At 40.8% G+C, this 18,621-nt stretch overlaps 1 protein-coding gene across 6 annotated transcripts in view; it reads right to left on the bottom strand.

Moving 5' to 3' along the window:
• Positions 1–18,621, bottom strand: part of tns2a (tensin 2a) — a 42,592-nt gene that overhangs the window by 10,200 nt on the left and 13,771 nt on the right. For 5 of the 6 annotated variants that reach the window (XM_088289508.1, XM_088289511.1, XM_088289509.1 and 2 more), the window contains exons 2-14: positions 16,828–16,933; positions 16,432–16,469; positions 5,790–5,828; positions 5,311–5,352; positions 4,163–4,212; positions 3,733–3,916; positions 3,420–3,470; positions 3,203–3,325; positions 2,365–2,429; positions 1,692–1,775; positions 1,443–1,555; positions 1,004–1,064; positions 162–237 (exon numbers count right to left, since the gene is read on the bottom strand). In XM_088289508.1, the coding sequence (XP_088145634.1) occupies positions 162–237; positions 1,004–1,064; positions 1,443–1,555; positions 1,692–1,775; positions 2,365–2,429; positions 3,203–3,325; positions 3,420–3,470; positions 3,733–3,916; positions 4,163–4,212; positions 5,311–5,352; positions 5,790–5,828; positions 16,432–16,469; positions 16,828–16,933 (1,032 nt within the window). The remainder of the gene's footprint in view (positions 1–161; positions 238–1,003; positions 1,065–1,442; positions 1,556–1,691; positions 1,776–2,364; positions 2,430–3,202; positions 3,326–3,419; positions 3,471–3,732; positions 3,917–4,162; positions 4,213–5,310; positions 5,353–5,789; positions 5,829–16,431; positions 16,470–16,827; positions 16,934–18,621) is intronic. The other variant, XM_088289510.1, reaches the window with a different exon arrangement.

The following is an 18,621-nucleotide window of genomic DNA, read 5'->3' as shown; positions in this document are numbered from 1 at the left end:
AAGTCAGGGGTGGTGTGTTTAGATTACAACTACTTTTTTTTAAACATTGACAATGACAGGAATTCATGCATTGCCCTATTTAGTAAATGTTTGTTTCGGAAAATGTCACAATATCAACCTCATCGGGGATTCTCTGTCATTTCCTTTCAGTGTGAACTCACCATGATGTCACCTTTAAGCAGTAGTGCAGGTTCGATGGTCACGCACAGTCGCCGTCCCCCACTTCCTTGAAGGTCACTGTCGACCAAACAGAGAACACAATGCGTGACTAAAGATATGAAGTAGACTTTGTTACCGAATACGGACAAAGACAATGATGGCTTTGCCACTCGATGCCGGGCAACTGATTTTCAAATTCATCTGGCAGATATTGTTTTGTATTTCTTTTGCATCATATTGATTTTTTTTTAAACTCGTCATTTTATCCTCCATATGTATATAAATAACCATGTAAATGGATTATTTATCATTAGCTACAAATCAAATGCACTCAAACAGAGGAATCCCTCATTCTATATTAAAGCTTAAAATCAATGACCAAAAATAAAATGTATTGCTGAAGTATCGGATCGGGATTCTGCATTGGCAGATCTTCAAAAACAAAGACTTATTTGGCTGCCAACAAAGTGTGTTCGGCACATCCCTACTACATTTAAGTAAATAAATGCTCCTAGCCAATAATGGTAGAAAAAGAAACAATATCAAAGAACACCATCTACGGAATCTGGTGGGGAACTGCCACAAAAAAAAAAAAAAGAAGAAAACAAAATACGGTATTGAGTTTATTTGGTTTTAGAACCCGCTTGAACATGAAAGAAGGGAAAACGGTGACAGTTAAAAACAATGCTATGCTAGGCCACTAGTGCGTTGATTGAATTCATGGGGCCCCAAAAAGCAGTAGCGAAAGGACAATGAGCGTACACTTAGAGACAAAGGGTCTATTGCTTCGTACAAGCAAACAAAAGTAATCCACATGATTTTTTTTTTTACCCAAGAGACTCACTATATGCCTGAAGTGTAGACCAACTGCATTGACTGGTAGATCTTCAGGAAGGGATAGTAACCTGTAGAGACATTCAGACAGCTGGAGCACTTATGATCATCAGGAAGCCAGAAGAATGCGCTGACGGCTATCTCCCATCCCGACGGAATCCATCATCAGATTAAAGAGAAAGGCACTGGTGTTTGTGTGGGTGATGTGCTGAATGTGACCAACTACGACATGTGAGTGGCTAACATTGCTGGGATTCAGCAGGAAAGATCTGTTGAGGCATCAGTTCCGCACATCACGTGTTACCATTGTGCATTTTGTTAGACTGCATGGACCTGACAAACTCAGATCGTAACATGAGCGTGACATTTACTGATGTCAAGATACGTAACCCCATTTGTGACTTGCTCTTGTCCTATTTGTAAGATTATTACAAATTAAAAACACCAACCTCCTTCCCCTTGGAAGTTGGGGAGAGACGGGATGAGAACTTGGTGGAGGAAGAGTGGGCTGCTGTTCATCTTGATGGCTCCAGACAGAAGACCCCCAAAGTAATAGATATACCTGTGAGAGATTTAAAACATTTGCACGAATGAAAAAACTCAGAAGATGAGAACAACAATTTGTCAAGGTACATGGCAAGGCAAGGAGCAAGTAGACTATAGAACAAGATTTGCTCCCAACTCCTCGCTCTGCCTACCTGTTTTGGGATGGCTGGAGGGAAGTGGACACCTTATCTTCACAAAACTTCCTCATGGCGAGAGTACTGAGAGCCTGGTCCGCCCTGCACGGAAAGCAAACGCACAAGCGCACACACATGCGCTTTCAGCAGAAAATTTCCATGATGGGTCTCACACCAGACACTCTTCATGCCAGAAATGTCATGGAGAGGATACAGCAGGCACTGGCCACTGGATTCCAGTGTTCCTGTGCCAAAGCCACAGGGCTTAATTCATCAAATTTATCAGGAAGGTCAGAATGGAAATGATATGTTTCTACACATTGAGGAAATATTTAAATGCAAGAGGCAAATGACCAATTGCATATTTGTTATTTGTCATGAACGTTATGGCGTGGGTGTTTTATCACGCTTATGTCTCTTAACTTGGTTTTTTTACACTTGTTTGACAAGTAGTACGCAAGTTTCACCAATATGGGTATGATTTTAATTTGTGCAATATTTATGTTGGTCAAGCATTTTAATGGGTGCAGCCAATGTCCATACAATTTTTAAGAAAATTCAACAAACTCTTCTTTTTTTTTTCAGTGAACCTGTGAGGCTGACGTACTGCCAACAAATGTTTTTTTTTTCTTTTTAATCAAGTTTGATCATATACAACGCAAGCTTGAAGCTTGATGTCTAAGACACTCACCCTGCTGAGATCTTGCTGTAGTGCATGTAGGCTGCAATGATCACTCCTGTTTTGCCTTTGTTACCCTGCAGGAAGAATAGAAAGAATAATGTGAAACATATTTCTATCATATTCTGTCATAAGTTTTATAAGTTTTGCTCATATGGTTTGGGGTTTAAGAGATTTTATAACTTAACACGCAATTACTCTCCAACTATCAAGCTCTCCCCATGATTTTCTCTTCCAAACATCCTGAAGCATTCCAAGAACATTCCAGCATCAAATTCCTAATGTGACCCCTCCAGATATCAGACAGGAGGTTGCACCACTGCACTCACAAATTAAAGCTTGTTAGGCAGCGCGCACTTCTCAGTGAAGGGCTCGGCATTGCCCGTACGAAGATCTTGTTTACTCTGCTCTTTGGGGTGAGCTATAGCTGGGGCAGAATTACACGTGGCTCTGAAACGTCAGCACGCCGCAGACGTGGCCTGGGTTGCGGATTTAAATTCTGCCTGACCAAAACCATTAACATCCAGTCAAGCCGCTTAGTGCTTGGTTACCTTTGTTGTCTGCTCGTCTCTGGGCAGCAGAGGAAACCTTAACATTTCTCCAGGGAAATTTGACAATCTTTACATGCTGGTATGCACGGGTTAAACATCAATGTTAGCGTCCACATCCCTTGCTACAGCTTTTCATATATCAAGCATACTTATGTGTAAGTATGCTGCAGGATGATCATTATTTGAAGATTCTTTGCCATGGCCCCTAGATTGATTTTTATACACCAGAGAATTTATAACCACGGGAAACACCTAAAACATCTGTCTGACAAAAATGCAGCAAACCCATGAACTCTGACCTTGCAGTGCAGGACCACCACGTGCTGGGGGTCAGCAGCCAGCCACGTTTCCATGGCCTTGCAAATGGCGCAGATTTTGTCCAGCGGCGGAGCATGGAGGTCGGGCCAGCCAAAGTCGTGAACCTGTTGTTGGAAACAGGAAGAGGAAAGGATCATGTGATAGATGGAGAGTTTAATGAAAGGTTGATGAAATGAGAAATTCTACACGTCATACTACCTTTGGGTTTAGTCGGCTCATATCATGGCGCCTTTCGGAGAGATTAAGGAGCTGAAAGAGGAAAAAAAAAGATCTTGATTGATCGTGTGATATTGATATATGACGTTATAATACTGTGGGATGCTCTTCAAATATTTTGCTCAAATTTAGCGAAACAATGAATAACATTCCATAAAGGAAAATCACTCTTGTATTGGAGCTCACTGTATTTAGAAACTTAAAGTCATGGCCAGTATGTAGAAGATATGATATGCATTAAAAAAAATTAAAAATAGAAGAAATAGTCATCATTTTCGTGCTGCATTTTCCTCACCAGAAACTTGTCTTGATGCTTGGACTTGAGCATGGCGGCCACTTCCTTCAGGTTGAGGCGGTAACGCTGCTCTTCCAGCTTGGGTGGGAAGAAGACGGAAATGATCCTCTCCGTGATGTATGTGAGGTCAAAGTCATAGTGGCGCTCCATCACTCGCTCCATCACGCGGTCCACACTGAAGCTCCTGCAGAACGTCGAGGGATTTGAGGTGACTGAAAGTTGTATGGGGCGGCGTGGCACGAACATGTCCATTTATAAAACCAAAAAAAGCAACATGTGCTTAAATTAAAGCTTATATCATAAATGAGAAGTGAGTAATTCAAGACAAGTGCAAGACAGAAGTAGAAGAAAGTCAAGAGAAAGATTCCTGTCTTTGTCGGAAAGAACTAACGGCCTCGGTCATGAATGAAAGAATGAGATGACCTTTTACCTTGGCAGCGTGTTTCTCTGCTTGGTGTAAGTCAAAGACTTGGTGGAGCCCTGTAGAGAAAATACAATTCAAACAATACAATACAATGAAACAGAAGTTTCCTAAGAAAGGAAAGTGAATGTGATATTGTCAAGCTTAAAAGTATGAAATTGTTTGAGGACTATAGCGCTCATCACAGCAATTTAAGAGGAAAAATGCCAACATGGCAGAGTGGTATAGAGCTCACATAGGTGTATTGTGAGACTATTCTCTCCATGATCCCCGATGTAATGTTCTTAAATAAAAGAACACTGAGATGGAGAAAACATTTTTTCCAAAAAGAATAATAATAATAATAATTCAAGTTGTTTTTAATCTCAAATGCAAGTCATAATTTGATCTTTGATAGTTTGAGTCCGCATGTGTTGTGCAAATGCGATTCTGTCGTGTGCTGTTAAAATGAGTGCTAACTTGCTCAAAATTAACAGAAAAGAAAAAAAAGACATGAATATTTTATTTTATTCACAATGGATACTTTTTCAGCATTTTGAAGTGGTGAATTAGGAGAAAATACTGGTTTTAAAATCACATAAATATGTTTCCTTCCTTTTCCACCATTATATTAAAATATCACTTTTTCACTCCCTTAAAGATAAAGATAAAGATAAAGATGTCCTTTATTAGTCCCACAATGGGGAAATTTGAAGTGTTACAGCAGCAAAGATATAGTTAAGTTATAGTTTAAGGCCCCAAATATGGTTCATTGCCTTTTATGAACGACTACCATACACATCCTGCTTTTTCATCGTGAATATGAATCTTAATGACTAAATTACAATAACTATGAGTTTATCCTTAAGTGTAGATCTAAATTAGGGTTGTTATTTCCTGGAAATGTCAGCACTTTACTGGCTGTCGTGTGTATGCAGATGACATTTTGAAGACAGGCACAAGATGAAAAAATAATGGGGGAAACAGAGGAAATGGCAAAGGGAAAAAGTAAATGTTTTGCCATTGAGTGCACTGCAATATATTTTACAGTGTAGCCTCATCCATCCACTGACACAATCATAGGTCACCTGGGATTTCAATACCACTTGAGCTATACCTGCCCCGTGGCCCCTGTCAGCAGAATTATAGAAATAGAGAGAGAACATGAAGATGCTTACCAGGTGTTGGGCATTTCGAGATGGAGCGGTCCCTCTGCGCTGCTGGAAGCAAATGAGGAAAGATGACAGCAAAATGGGAGAATTTGGAAGGAAGGAAAACAAGAAAGGAAAACATACCAGCAATGAAGAATAAGAAGGGGGTAAATGTGGTTGCAAAAAGGGGTGAGAAAGAGGAGGAAGGACAAGAAAGCGAAAAGGAGGGAGGTGCAGAAAAGGAAAGAAAAAAGTTAATTAAACAAACAGATTCTCTAATGGATAAACATTACTACTTAAACACATCAACATTTGTCTTCAGGACAGGAATCCTGCAGAGCACCATAAATGAACAGAACTCAAACTGGGCCGACCGAGGGATCGCCTTCCCAGAAGGACTTTAGGGAAGAAAAACATTTAGTGGTTTTGAAAAAAAAAAAAACATTGTACTGTAGCTGTACACAGAACGCTTTTGAGGAAAATACAAGCACATGAGAGAGACTTACCAGGTCATTGGCAGAAGCTGGGATGCATGCTGTGGTCACCTAAACACACACAAGGGAAGCCACATGTGAATAACAGACACGTTCGTTTTGCTGAAGAACATCTGGATTTTTAAGTCGATTCAAAGTGATCAACTATCAATTGTTATATACAGTAGCTAAAACACCAGACCACAACAGATGACCCCTCAAAATATTAATTATTGCCTATACTCATTTCTTAAACCACAAATACACTAAAACTATGATCCCAATTTTTTAAAATCAATTTCAAAGATTATCCCGCAAAATAAATGCGTAAATGCCATTTATTTTTAAACGCTTCAGCTTTCTAATCGCTATTGCGAAAGCAAACGATTACGGCAAAGGCTCTCCGTAATTTCTGCCAACAACTCGAGCTAAACTTCTTTAATCTCCTCCCTGGCATACACCGATGTTAGTCTCTCAGTCGAGTTGCACTTCCGCGTTTTCTTGACATCTATAACTGCGTTGATATTATTAGCTAGCTCTTTTGGCGCCATCTTGTGGCATCTTAAAGGAAAACAGATTACGTTTTTTTAGAGAATAGCCGCACTTGACAACATAAGAAAAATGGCTGATTCATGCTGTTTCTAAAATATGTAAAGACAATCAAGCAGCTAGGGCAGGCGTGGGCAAACTACGGCCCGGGGGCCACATGCGTCCCGCCGAACTTGAAAAAATTAATTGAATAAACCTTGTTATTGTTTTATTTTCTAAATACTGTGGGTTTTCAAATACATATATATTGTTGTAATGCTTTTGTTCACGTTCATTTAAAATTAAATGTATTTTTTTCCTCCGATGAGGTGAGGTTACCAAAATACTCCATCCATCTGCTCCTGCTCCGGCCCCTCTGTCAAATTTTAGAACACATTGTGGTCCGCCAATCAAAATGTTTGCCCACCCCTGAGCTAGAGGAAAATTGAGATTGTATGGCATGTAATTCTCTGGTCTTTAGTTCATCTTCACGTCATTGACCTGTGACCAAAGGAAGGCGGAGCTTTGGACAGCTGTCTTAATGAGGAAGGTAGGAAGGTAGCGGCACAGTCACGCTTACGTAACGGATGCAATGCACGAGGGGATAAAAACATGAACAGGAGGCATCTCCTTCATCATGCGGCTGTTTTTGGATTGTTTATTTGGACACAGGAAAAGGGCAAGGGCTTGTGTATATCTACTTCTGCACACAAAGGAAGTCTCACAGGCCCCAAACTAGTGGGGGGCGAGGGTTGATCACCACACAAGCATGAAGGCATGCTTGTTGCTTGTACAGTAACAGCAAGAATCAACAGGAAGGCAGAGGGACAGATAATGAGCTAAATCCAGAACCAGATCCGGGTGTGATTGTCAAATAAGTGTGTGTTCATGACTCAGTCTGAGAATTGATGGCCTTCCATCCCCACTGGGAAACTCATCTCTGTTCTTGTTCCATGTTGTGGATTCGTGGTGCTTTTCTCATTCCCTGCCTGAATCCAAATTTTGACCATATAACTTTAGGCTTGGCTCTTACGTCTCTTTTGCCTTTCTCACTGGATCAAGTCTTTTTCTTTTGCGAGCTTTTGAACGGTCCAAAAAAAATCTTGAAATCTATTTATGAGTCTGTAGCAGCATATGAAAGCCATTTTCAGGGATAAAATGTGGCGTGCTCCAGCATCTTGGATCTGAAATCCAACAGCACTCCCTCCAGTGAACGCCTGAATGACATTAAACAGGCAATTGATTATTTTCCGTTTTGTAAAAAGCCAACATAGCTGCTAGACTTTTTTGCAAGCATTTTGCCGAAATGTTTTCTACCAGGGCAGCACAACAGACGAGTTCTTGGTGGTGACCGAACATCAGGAACCGCTACTGACTGTAAGTCTTTTAGCTCATCCAGTGAGGTTGGGGAAAAATGTGTAACAAGCAACAACCTCCGGGGCTCCTTTAAGAACTTTTGTAATGTGCACCCCTGAAGAGGAACTACGGTACTTGTGTTTGGTGTTGTACACTTCGCAAAATCGCCACTATAATTTTTCAACGTTTCCCACCCCTCCAGCAACTATTTTTCAAACGAAAAACAATGGTCTTCATGCATACACGCTCTGGATCAAGGTAAGAGGTGGGGTTGGCCATGATAATCATTTGGGAGTCCATCTGGGAACAGCTAATATAGTCCGCTTCACAGTCCGGGGTTCAGTTTATATTTCTTTTATTATTTATTTATTTATTTATTTTTATAAATATATATATTTATAATTTTTTTATAAAAATGCATAAAAAATTATATTTATTGCTTATGCATTTTTCAATCATTACATGGGCCTTCATTAAATTCCTCCTGCTGACATTTCTTTCTGTCATCGCCCTTGCCTTCCCTTTATTATTCACCTTTCGCACACTCCAGCCAGCGGACATTCCCGACATATCCCAGATTCCCCACAAAAACGAAATAAAACCAAACAAAAATCACACCTTCATGGATGGTCACAATCAATCCAGTCATTATAAATTGGTGGAATAGTTGGGAACTGCAGCAATCCAAGCTGCTTCTTTCAAGAGGAAAGCATTTCTCTTCCCTCTCCCGAGCCTGGAACGAGGCCACATGGATACAGTTCAGGGTGTTTCAAATTTCCAGTTGTTATGACTACAGCTATCCAGTGCGTACCCTGCAGCATGACTCGGGCTATGCTCGAGTCGGGATTTACCCCTGTCACCCTTGATTCACCTTTTGTACTGGCTTTTTAAAGAGCCAGAAACCGAGTGTTGTTCTCCGGTGGGTGCCCCGTGAAAGGGCCAGGCAGAGGGTGGCTGTTAAACCACAACAAAAACACCACACCAGATTCCATCTCCTCAAGCCAATGCTTACGCAGAAACTTCCTGCCAATAGACCTCCACCCATCCCTTCTCTTTGTACGCCTTTATGTGTCTCTTCATTTGAGGTCATATTTTCTTCAAATTTCTAATGTCTTATCACTCTATCCTTCCTCTTTAAGCGCCCAACCTTTTCCGGACATCTTCCCCTCCCCTCCTCTTTTCCTCTTTTCACAGCACCTCCCATCGCCCGCTCTCCTTCAAATACTTCCTTCCTCGTTTTTTTTAAATCAATTCCACACACAAAAAAAAGCTTCCTCTCCATTTAACTTCCTCTAGCCTTCCAGGTTTTGGTCAAACTTTTCAAAGAACAGTGGTACCTTGACTTAAGCTTTCAAAATGGGAACAGCATTTTTATTTATGGTAAGTAGCAAGTAAGTCAGTAAGTTAATTGGAAAATCATAGCTTTTGACATCCGTTTTTACTGGCCTCTGATTTAAAAATTAATTATTCATCAATTTGCTGAGTCCAAGTACTTTGCAACATGAGGCAATCAGACATTTATTTCGGTTCATAGTCATAAGGGCCTTCCAAAGAAACTATAACTACAATGTGACTTGTGCCGAAAATGAGTTTGACGCCCCTGTTTTAAGGAGATAAAGTGCCGCTAATGTGTTGATTTTTTTTTTGTTTCATATTATTACAGCCAATATTTTTAAAATGTCACTTTTGAGCTTACTTGGATCTGAAACGATTTTCGTTTTCAAATGAACCAAGCCTAGCCAAGCTTTTCTTGCTATTTCTGTGCTTTATCTTAAGCTAATCAATTTAACTCGTATTTGGCAACACAACAGAGTCATTTTGTGTTTATATTTTGCTTAAAACTGAACAAGTGAGTCAATTATTTGACTGTGATGTTAACAACTTTTTAGAATTTCACATGCTTGCTCTTACAACTTGTAAGGGAGAGAAAGTTATTCTGGGTAAATAGAAGCAGATGACTTTGCAAAAAAAATTTAAAAAAATCTTGCTGAGCATGATGCTGGTATAATATGAGTTACTTGTGTCATTTTCCTGGTCCCCGACTAGACCCTGTCACCATCCTCATAAGAACACAGAATTTGCCTTGATGGCTGGCTTTAGGCCTAATTGCCTCGCCATTCCTCCAACTCCTTTGGGAAGGCCAATCACAGCACACTGATGAAAGCTGCACCAAATCAACAATGAGAGTCGGAGCTGCCTGAGACCCCCGCGTGCTTTCATCCTCGCAATCATCAGAGGGCGAGCTGTGATGTGCACAAACCACAGAGAGGTTTAACTTGTAATAAGTTCCGAGAATTGTGGCCATGATTGAGAGAAAAACGGTGGGGGAACAGATGTGACATGAGCTATAAAAGGCTACAGACATGGCAGCTGTAATGCACAACAAATACCAGAGATTATCCAGATAAAGCACTAACTCAACTACAGTGAAAACTCTCCGCCTTAAAACTTTTACCTATAATGATGTTCTTTGGATTTAAAAAAGCAACACATTCTCGCACCATGAATGCTATGTCGTGCTGTTGATGAATCATCAAAATATAAAATTTAATATTGTCTTGATAACTTGGTAATTAACGCTTTGACTATGGAATGGATTCATTCAATTGGAAATTTCAGTTTTGAAATAAGATCCCAGCAGTGGGTTATGATGAGCCCTTGAGGTTACTGCACTATAAATAATACAATCATATTTTTATAATATTTTATGAAATGATCATTTTTCATGATTAACAGTATCTGAAATCCTTAGGTAAGGTAATAACCCCATTTTTTTTACTTTTGTGGAATAGGCAAAACAAATAACTTATTGCAGTCAATTGGCAAAAATAAATAAAATAATAATAGTTGATGTCTTTTTTGCACAAGTCTTTTTATGGCAGCACTAAGAGTGACCTCGTCAAGCATTCAAAGCGCACCTCATAACTCTAACAAGCATGTCAAGGTGCGTGCCTGAGAAAAGAGCTCGCTGAAAAACACTGGAGGACTTCAGGGCCATGGATAAGCAAAACCAACACCTACGGATGAAAAACTTATACCTGGGACTCAGAGCGGTGTTTCACAACTTTTATTGAGCCAAGACACCCATCTTACAGTCGATAATTATTATGGCACATTACCAAACAAAAAAGTATGAAGTAAATAAGATTTGTGTCTCACTTAATGCGCAATTTTTTTGTTTCTGTGTGAAATGTGGACCAGTTTGCGTGAACACAAAGCTGAGATACTCGCAGGAAGCCATGACTTATTCTTTTAATGACTTATTCTTCTTCCATCTTAAGCAGGCATGTTCAGCTCCGGTCCTCAAGGGCCGCTGTCCCGCCTGTTTTTCAGGCAGCACAGCGGCCCTTGAGGACCGAATTGTGTTTAGCTCTGTTTCCCACACTATCCTTTGGCTCCGAAAGGAAAGAAATCAACCTTTCCGAGCAGCTGAGAGGAAGGCCGAGCATATCTTAGGTCACACGAGTCATTGAGGAGGAGCCTTAACGGCCAAGTGGAATGCAATTCCACGTTACGGAGCTGGGTCAATGCACAGATAAAGAGAAATGCCCACAGCGAGCATGCCGATGGAGGTCCAAAAAACAAGAATGCACACATGTTCCTGCTTGCACATGTGCGTGTGGAAGGCCACACACACAAAGCGCACACTGATGAAAACATCAGCTTTCCCATACGACCGGCATTACCCTCGCTAAACAAGAACTCAAAGCTGGAAAGCCAGTACATAAATAAGCGTGGGTAAATAAAACAAAACAGGAAGACAAGAGTCAGGATTAACAATGTAAACACCCTGTGGAGCAAACAATCTTTTCACTCCTTTCCTCCCTCGCTAACCTTTGTGCTTCAGCCGCCGTCCATGACATCTCCCTGACTGAGATCCTCATCTTGATAAGAACATTCAGATACCCACACTTCTTCAAAAAATCATCACATCCTCCCTCCCCCTTTTCCACAGCTGCAGCTCCCATCAGCCTGCACCATGTTTAAAGGATAAGACAATCATAACTTCATTCATTTCTCTGATGTTTTTTTTTTTTTTGGGCTTAAATTTAAGTATCAAATGTAATAAATATGCGCCATGCATTGACAGTGTGAAAATGAGTGTGGAAGTTTGTCCGTTCCTATACGTGCCCTCTGATTGACTGGTGACAAATGTTTGTCTGCCAAGTTCCCTCGGACTCTAAACAAGACTAGTGGCATAGAAAATTCATGAATTTTAGTTTTGTTCTTTGAGTTGGTGTCATTGTTGGTTCTACGACACAACTGGACGTATAAAAGTAACCCGTTTTGCTTTGCAAAATCCTCCTAAATTCCTATAAGAACAGGCCAATGAACACACTCACACGTATAAGTACACATTGGACCAAGTCGGACCTTGGCAAAGTCACGCAGTGTGTCTCATGTCAAAATCACCACCAACACGCACACACACACAAAACATGTCAGCCTATCTCTGCAATCATAAGAAGCGTCTGTGACAGCGCAGTTGTCTCTGCTGGTTGATCTACAGCAGAGACAGACATTAGCACCCTGCTACATGACATTTGGTTTGTGTTATCCTAAATGACTCACTCACATGACTACAGGAATAAATGGTGGGGGGGGTACAGGGCCAGCTGCGGGGGGGGGGGGGGGGGTTAGCTGCACTCAAGGCCACATAAAGTAAACTAGAGATTCATCATGAGTGACACCACAACTGGACTCCTACGTTCGCTTGCTGAAAAGTGAAACACGAGAAGGATGTTAGAAAGATTGAGAGAGGGATGTAAGTAAAATGTGTCTCGTGTTTAAACAGTCAGAAGGGTCAAAGAGTCACGGATTACATAATAATAATAATAATAATATTCCCTTTATTAGTCCCACAATGGGGAAATTTGAGATTTGAACCCAGGCCTCCGGGGGAGACTGGGTCCTGAACGCGGCGCCTTAGACCACTCGGCCATGTACACCATCACATCAGAGGTATTATTTGAGCAGCAAAGGATGTCCAATGGGACATGGAGGCGGGTGTGTTGGCTCAGCTGCATGATGGGAATACCCAAGAGTGTACATGAAGCATGTTTTTTTTTTTTTTTTTTTATTCATTCATCATCCCATGGCATCATCGCTTCCTCACCTGACTGTGTTTTGCCTCTCTAGGCTGCACTCGACTTTTGACTTTTGGTTTGGGAAGGCAACTGTGACCACAAGCACCCTTATCATCGGGTTCTGAAGCCCCTACCATTTGCTATCCCACTAATTTGTTTTTTGGATTACACAAGATCCAGTAGTTGGTACCTTTTTTTCTTTCCTTCCAATGTTTATTTTGGTATCTAATGCGATGTAGTGATTTATATGACGTGTATACTACACACAAAGCTGTCTCACAGATGCTAAGTTAGTTTTGTTTATGTTGTATGTCAAGTGTATCGAATTTTTTTCTGAGTGTGTGGCAACCTAGTGGAGGTGACCTTTCATTTCCATTGTTTTATGGAGCAGTTACGTTTGAGCTATTTGAACTCTGCTTAGCAACAAGTAGTGGCACTTGTAGCGAATGTGCATTTGACAGTAAAAGAAGATATTGTAGCCAGCGTAGATGGTTGCCACCTACTTTTTTCATATAAAAATGCCTGAACACATCACTTGTCGAATGTAGCTCACAAATACTGTGGCTTACAGGACTTAAAAGATAAATGCACATGGACGACGCAAAAAAAGACAGCAGGAATTGGAATTACGTGGACGCACTCCATTTACGGTCATAAATCTTCTAGACTGTTCTTTGAACATGACATGTTTTGGGTTGATTTTTAAATACATGAAGACATAAACAAAGAGTTTATTGCTATATTGTTGACATTAAAACGAGAGGAGCCAAAAAAAAAAAAAGCTGGCGGGAATAGTTTAGTAGAATGAGCACGATGCCAAGTGGTGAGTCAACCCATAATATACTCTGCAATTCTGTTCATTATGTCGACCATTGAAGAATCAAAAAACGCTATTTGTTCTTTCACATTACGTTTATGTTCCGTATAGAATTAATAAGGATGTTGTTCCTAATAGCTCGACAAGTTCTTCAGTCAGCCAGCGAGCATGTGACTCTCTATGTGACTCTGATATCTACAGTTTGAACTTGTGATGTAGGACGGCAACCAAAGGTCTCTTTAATCCAGATATCCCGTTGTGCTGAGATAGTTTGCTGGGCAGATTATAACTCGAATTTTTCATCCACTGTTTAGTTTAGCAGACCTTTTTTTTTTTTACATTGTCCCATTAGCACCACAACAGAAGGCAGCAGTTTTCCACAAGTGCTTTTTACTCAAAATACAGCAACGCTCATGAGTGGCAATCATACTAAAGTGACAAAGTTTGTTTCCCAATATTGTGTAATGCATAAAATACTTATAATACGTTTTCATCGCAATTGAGTGAGCGATTTGAGTTACAGATGTTAACATCAAACAAAGGTGGTGCCCTGCATGCCTCTGTTGCTGTTCAGAGACACCTCCAAGAACAGAAAATAAGACGGGTTGACTTTGCTCCCCGATTTGTGTCTGTGACTTTTAAGCAGAATAATGACAGAGAAAAAATAAAAAGGCACAAACTGCTTCTTTCTTTTTACAGGCAGTGAAAAAGAGCTTTTGATGAAGTTCTCTGTTAGGCCAGCGGAAATTCCCACTCTTTCCCAATTATGCAGACGGGCCAGTCAACTTGTCAAAGGTTGCATTTCACAAAACTTAATCCTTCCTTCTCCCACTGTTCCACTCTTCCCTCCTCCCTGTTTCTCTCATTGTCTTGTTCCAAACTTCTCTCCACATCTTTGCCCCTGGGCCTCATGCGGCAGGCCTACTGGATGCCAATTTTCCACTCGGGATCAAGATAAGGTGGTTCTGTTCTCAGAAGAGAAGCAATCCCAATATAAAGTTAAGAGCTGTATGTTTTAAGATAATAAAGATGAACCAGCTGCACCCTGTCGACATGGTGGGCAAAGCAAATGTTTGAATGTTTTTGTGAGACTGGACAGCCATGATACTTAACAGCTAGAGGGAAAATGTTAGAAAGAAAGATAAGTGACCAAAGTTACAATTAGAAGCAGGATGTAAAGGTGGCAGGCATCCAGATGTGTCCACACACACATACAGTATACTGCAAGTTCATATGTCAAGGTTCTGCCAAATGGGAATGAAGTGAAAGAAAGGAAACACCTTGAACTTATCACACTTGCAACAGCTGTTTAACTCAATCCATAACCAGAATGAAAATAAGGTCTTGGACCCGCAACCTGTACCTACACTAAAATTAACCTGAATACCTCACTTCCTACCCTCTTTCGAGGTTAGAGATGGAGCGCACGGGCCACTCGCCTAGCCACATCCGACCGCTCCTTTCCTGACCATCCAACTGTGATGAATACCATCATGGAACATGCATGTGTAGAACAATTACAGTGCAGCTTATCACAAAACATCCTGCCGGACTGAATCTCAACTACATTTGTCCGGGATACCGCGTTAGGCATGCATGCAGAGGTGTCAAATCCAGGTCCAGAAAGTTAAAAAAATTGCCACAGTTTGGCTTCAGCCACAAGTGCTTCTACTCAGTCGCAGGAAAACGAGTTCATTAACCTGTCTGTTAAGTAGAAACACCTGCGGCTAAAGCCAAACTGTGGGAGGGGTTTTTGGGCATGGATTTCCCAGCTCTGCAAGGTCCTGCCTTTTTTTCCTCTCTCCCTGCAGCAACACACCTGATTTAAATGCTCAAGCTCATTATTCAGCTTTTGCAGATCTTGCTGATTATCTGATCATTTGAATCAGCTGTGATGCACCAGGGAGCGGAAAAAAGTCAGGACAGCAAACACTGAGCCTTTGTCTTTTAAGTTAACTCACAAAATCACCAATTCTATGGGGATTTTTTAATTTTATATATCCATAAAATACTATAAAAGCATTATAAAAAGGTAAAATATTATATTTAACTTGATAACAGCACGCAGCTGGCAGTAAAAAAAAGGTTAGAACACAGGTTAAAAGACCAGTCAATTCACAGGGAATTCTCAGCTAATAAAATGCCATGTTGATTTTCTCCAAAAATATATTTAAATTGTTCCAGCAAAAAGTTTATTAAAAATATTTTCAAAAAAGCATAATGTAAACTGAAGCGAGAGGAATACAATCACTTTTTAAATTCTTTATGAATAATAAAGATCTATTTTCTGTCTGTTGTGGAGAATTTCTCAATTCAGCAAAAAGAGGAGACAGACTTGGACTTTCGACGGCTACCAGACGCTACCTACCCACTCTTACCCACTCCAAGCATGGCTGCCACAAGCCCCGCCCCTCATCGCCATCCCCAACTCAACGTTGTCTATTCATTAGAGCATCCCTCCATCAATGAGCCTTTCACAGAGGCAGCAGGGCGGCTTTGGAACGAGCTTGCAGCTCTTTCTGAGGAATGTGACAGGGCGGCTACTGCATTAGCGCACGTCTTGAGACTCCTGCACCCACTGTGCTCAATTCTAACAGTTTATTGTGCAAATAATGCACCTACTATGCTCATTGATATTACATATTCACGATTAAAAAAATATGCATTCAATGCATGGGGGACTCACTGCAACCCTTGTGAGGAGAAGCGGTACTGATAATGGATGGATATTAAGTTGTATTTGAGTATTGAATGACTTAAAATTTCATATAGTCCACAGGCCAGAGGTTCCCCACCCCAGTTACTGCTCATTTGAGTATTAAAATGTGCAAGATGTTATTGCAATATACACACACAAAAGTTCTCAAATTGCCAATTTGAATCTTACCTTGCTCTCGCACTTCCTGTGACTGGCTGTCTTGCATACTGAGAAGGGAACGGGGGCACACAGAAAGAAAAAATAAAAACACAGCTCCATTGGTCTAATAAGAAATCAGAGGTTAAGCATTACTTCATAACAATCAAAATGGACATCGTAACGTCTAATTGCCAAAAAATATTGAGTCATGCTACAAAGCTAGGGAATGTAGTCCTGAAAATTGGAATTCCTTCTGAATACAAATGAAAACAAGCTCAAGTTGTTGGCTCTTGTCCATGTACTGTCAGGCTTTACAGAATGATGTAAGTGTTTAATAAACGTCTCCTTGTTATGCGCTGTGACTTTGGCTAATGGTGACCTTTTACAATGAGTCCAGCATGTCAGTTTATAAAAAGCGTGCATTACCTCTGCAGAAGGAGCCTACGTTGTCCACGTTCTGGTGACACACGGTGCACTGACGCCGCTTCTTAAAGGTCTTCTCCTTGAAGACGTGAGGCTCCCCCTTCCCTGACTAGTCGCACACAAACAAAGTACAATTAGAAACACCGCCGGCATACACCAAGAGCTCATCCAGTCGTTGGAGGGAGTGCATCAAAGAACACTGTTGTCTCTGACACTGTGACCATATTCAAGCCAATTCACACCGCTACAAATTTTCTCAGTTAGTCACCAGCACATGATTTGGTCACCCTTATTTTTTTTCGTGTATTTCTCTGGGTTCGCTATTTGGAATATAAATACGATATGCATGCAGTGTGTTAATTGATGAGGACCAATGTGCATGCGTGGAATGAAACAGTGTCCACAGCGTGCCGTGGATATGTGGAAATGACAGATTGAAAAAAGGGTGACATATAATCATACTTATTAAATATTCCAGTTAGTCTAAATAAAACATTTCTTTTTACCAAAATTTCAAAAACAGATACAATTTCATACATTTATTCGTTTTAATTTTTATTTTATTTTTTAACTAATTGCAAGGTCATCAAAATAACCAATAATCAATTAAGACGTATAAGACATACTGGCATTAGCTTGTATGAACATTCACCCACAACTCCTGCCTGTTTTACCTTTGCTTGTGTAACAGTCTTAAAATAATAATCCCTGTGGTTCCCACTCATACCACAACGTAATCCGAAATGTGTGTGTGTGGGTATGTGTGCGGGGGTGTGTGGGGGTGTGCGTGCGTGTGTGTGTGAGTTTAGTTAAAAGCAAAGGTAGCGAACAGCCACCCATTTTCAACAGCCTTTGTCCTCATAATAGTTGCAGGTGAGTTGGTGATTTTGGACGACTGGTCAAAATCAAAAATCACTAATCATATGAGCAATTTAGAGTCTTCAATGAACCTAACTATCGTGTTTTTTTTAATGTGGGAGAAGGCCTGAGTAACACAAGCACAAGGGAGAACCCCACACACACAGGAAGCTGCGATCCAAGTTTCAAACCCCCAACGTCTGAATTTTGAGGCAGACAGGCCAACCACAGTTTTATGGATCCTACAATGGTTGATCCTGGCGTGACACAGCAAAGACTGAATTTGAGCACTCTCATACACGGACAGTATGCATGCTGAGATGTGTTTTTCTGGAAACAAGGGCAGGTATCCAGAAGTGAACGAGTGCAGTCTCTCTGTGCGTGAAACATCTTTTTAGTTCATCTACTTCTGCACAAGAGTTTTTTTTTTGTTTCTGAGGTAACTCCTTGGTAACAAAGTCACTAAGTTGTTTGCGCACTTTTTCCATGATCCCGATGCTCCGACTCGGCTCTCGAGCCTGGTCATTGTTTGGACAGCTGCCTGCTTGTTGGCATTGCCCACTACCAGCTGCGTACAACGGCTCTTAGTACAAGTGGACAGAAAATGAACGGTAGGCCCACTGGTCGGATCAGATTGGTTATGTAACATGTTGTGTAGGGAATTGTGACACCACTTATTAAATAACTGCTGGTCATACTTTTGGAAGGATTTCAAATGGGATATTCCCTTCATTCAAGTGAATAATGCGCGATAATTTGCATAAAGTACAGTAGAACCAAAACACGATCTATGCTCACATTTCACCATGACACCACGTGCTCTCTTTCTCCAATTAAATCACTAGTAAACAAACCCTTCCACATCATTTGACCAAGGCAGAGCAACAAGCTAAATGGCTTGAATTCTTTACCGCCTTAATCTGAATGTGGGAAATGGCA

This window comes from Idiotropiscis lumnitzeri, chromosome 3 (assembly GCF_059441095.1).
Source record: "Idiotropiscis lumnitzeri isolate Australia: NSW breed Sydney's pygmy pipehorse chromosome 3, RoL_Ilum_1.0, whole genome shotgun sequence".
Lineage (NCBI taxonomy): Eukaryota > Metazoa > Chordata > Actinopteri > Syngnathiformes > Syngnathidae > Idiotropiscis > Idiotropiscis lumnitzeri.
This window is presented reverse-complemented; position numbering and strand designations above follow the sequence as displayed.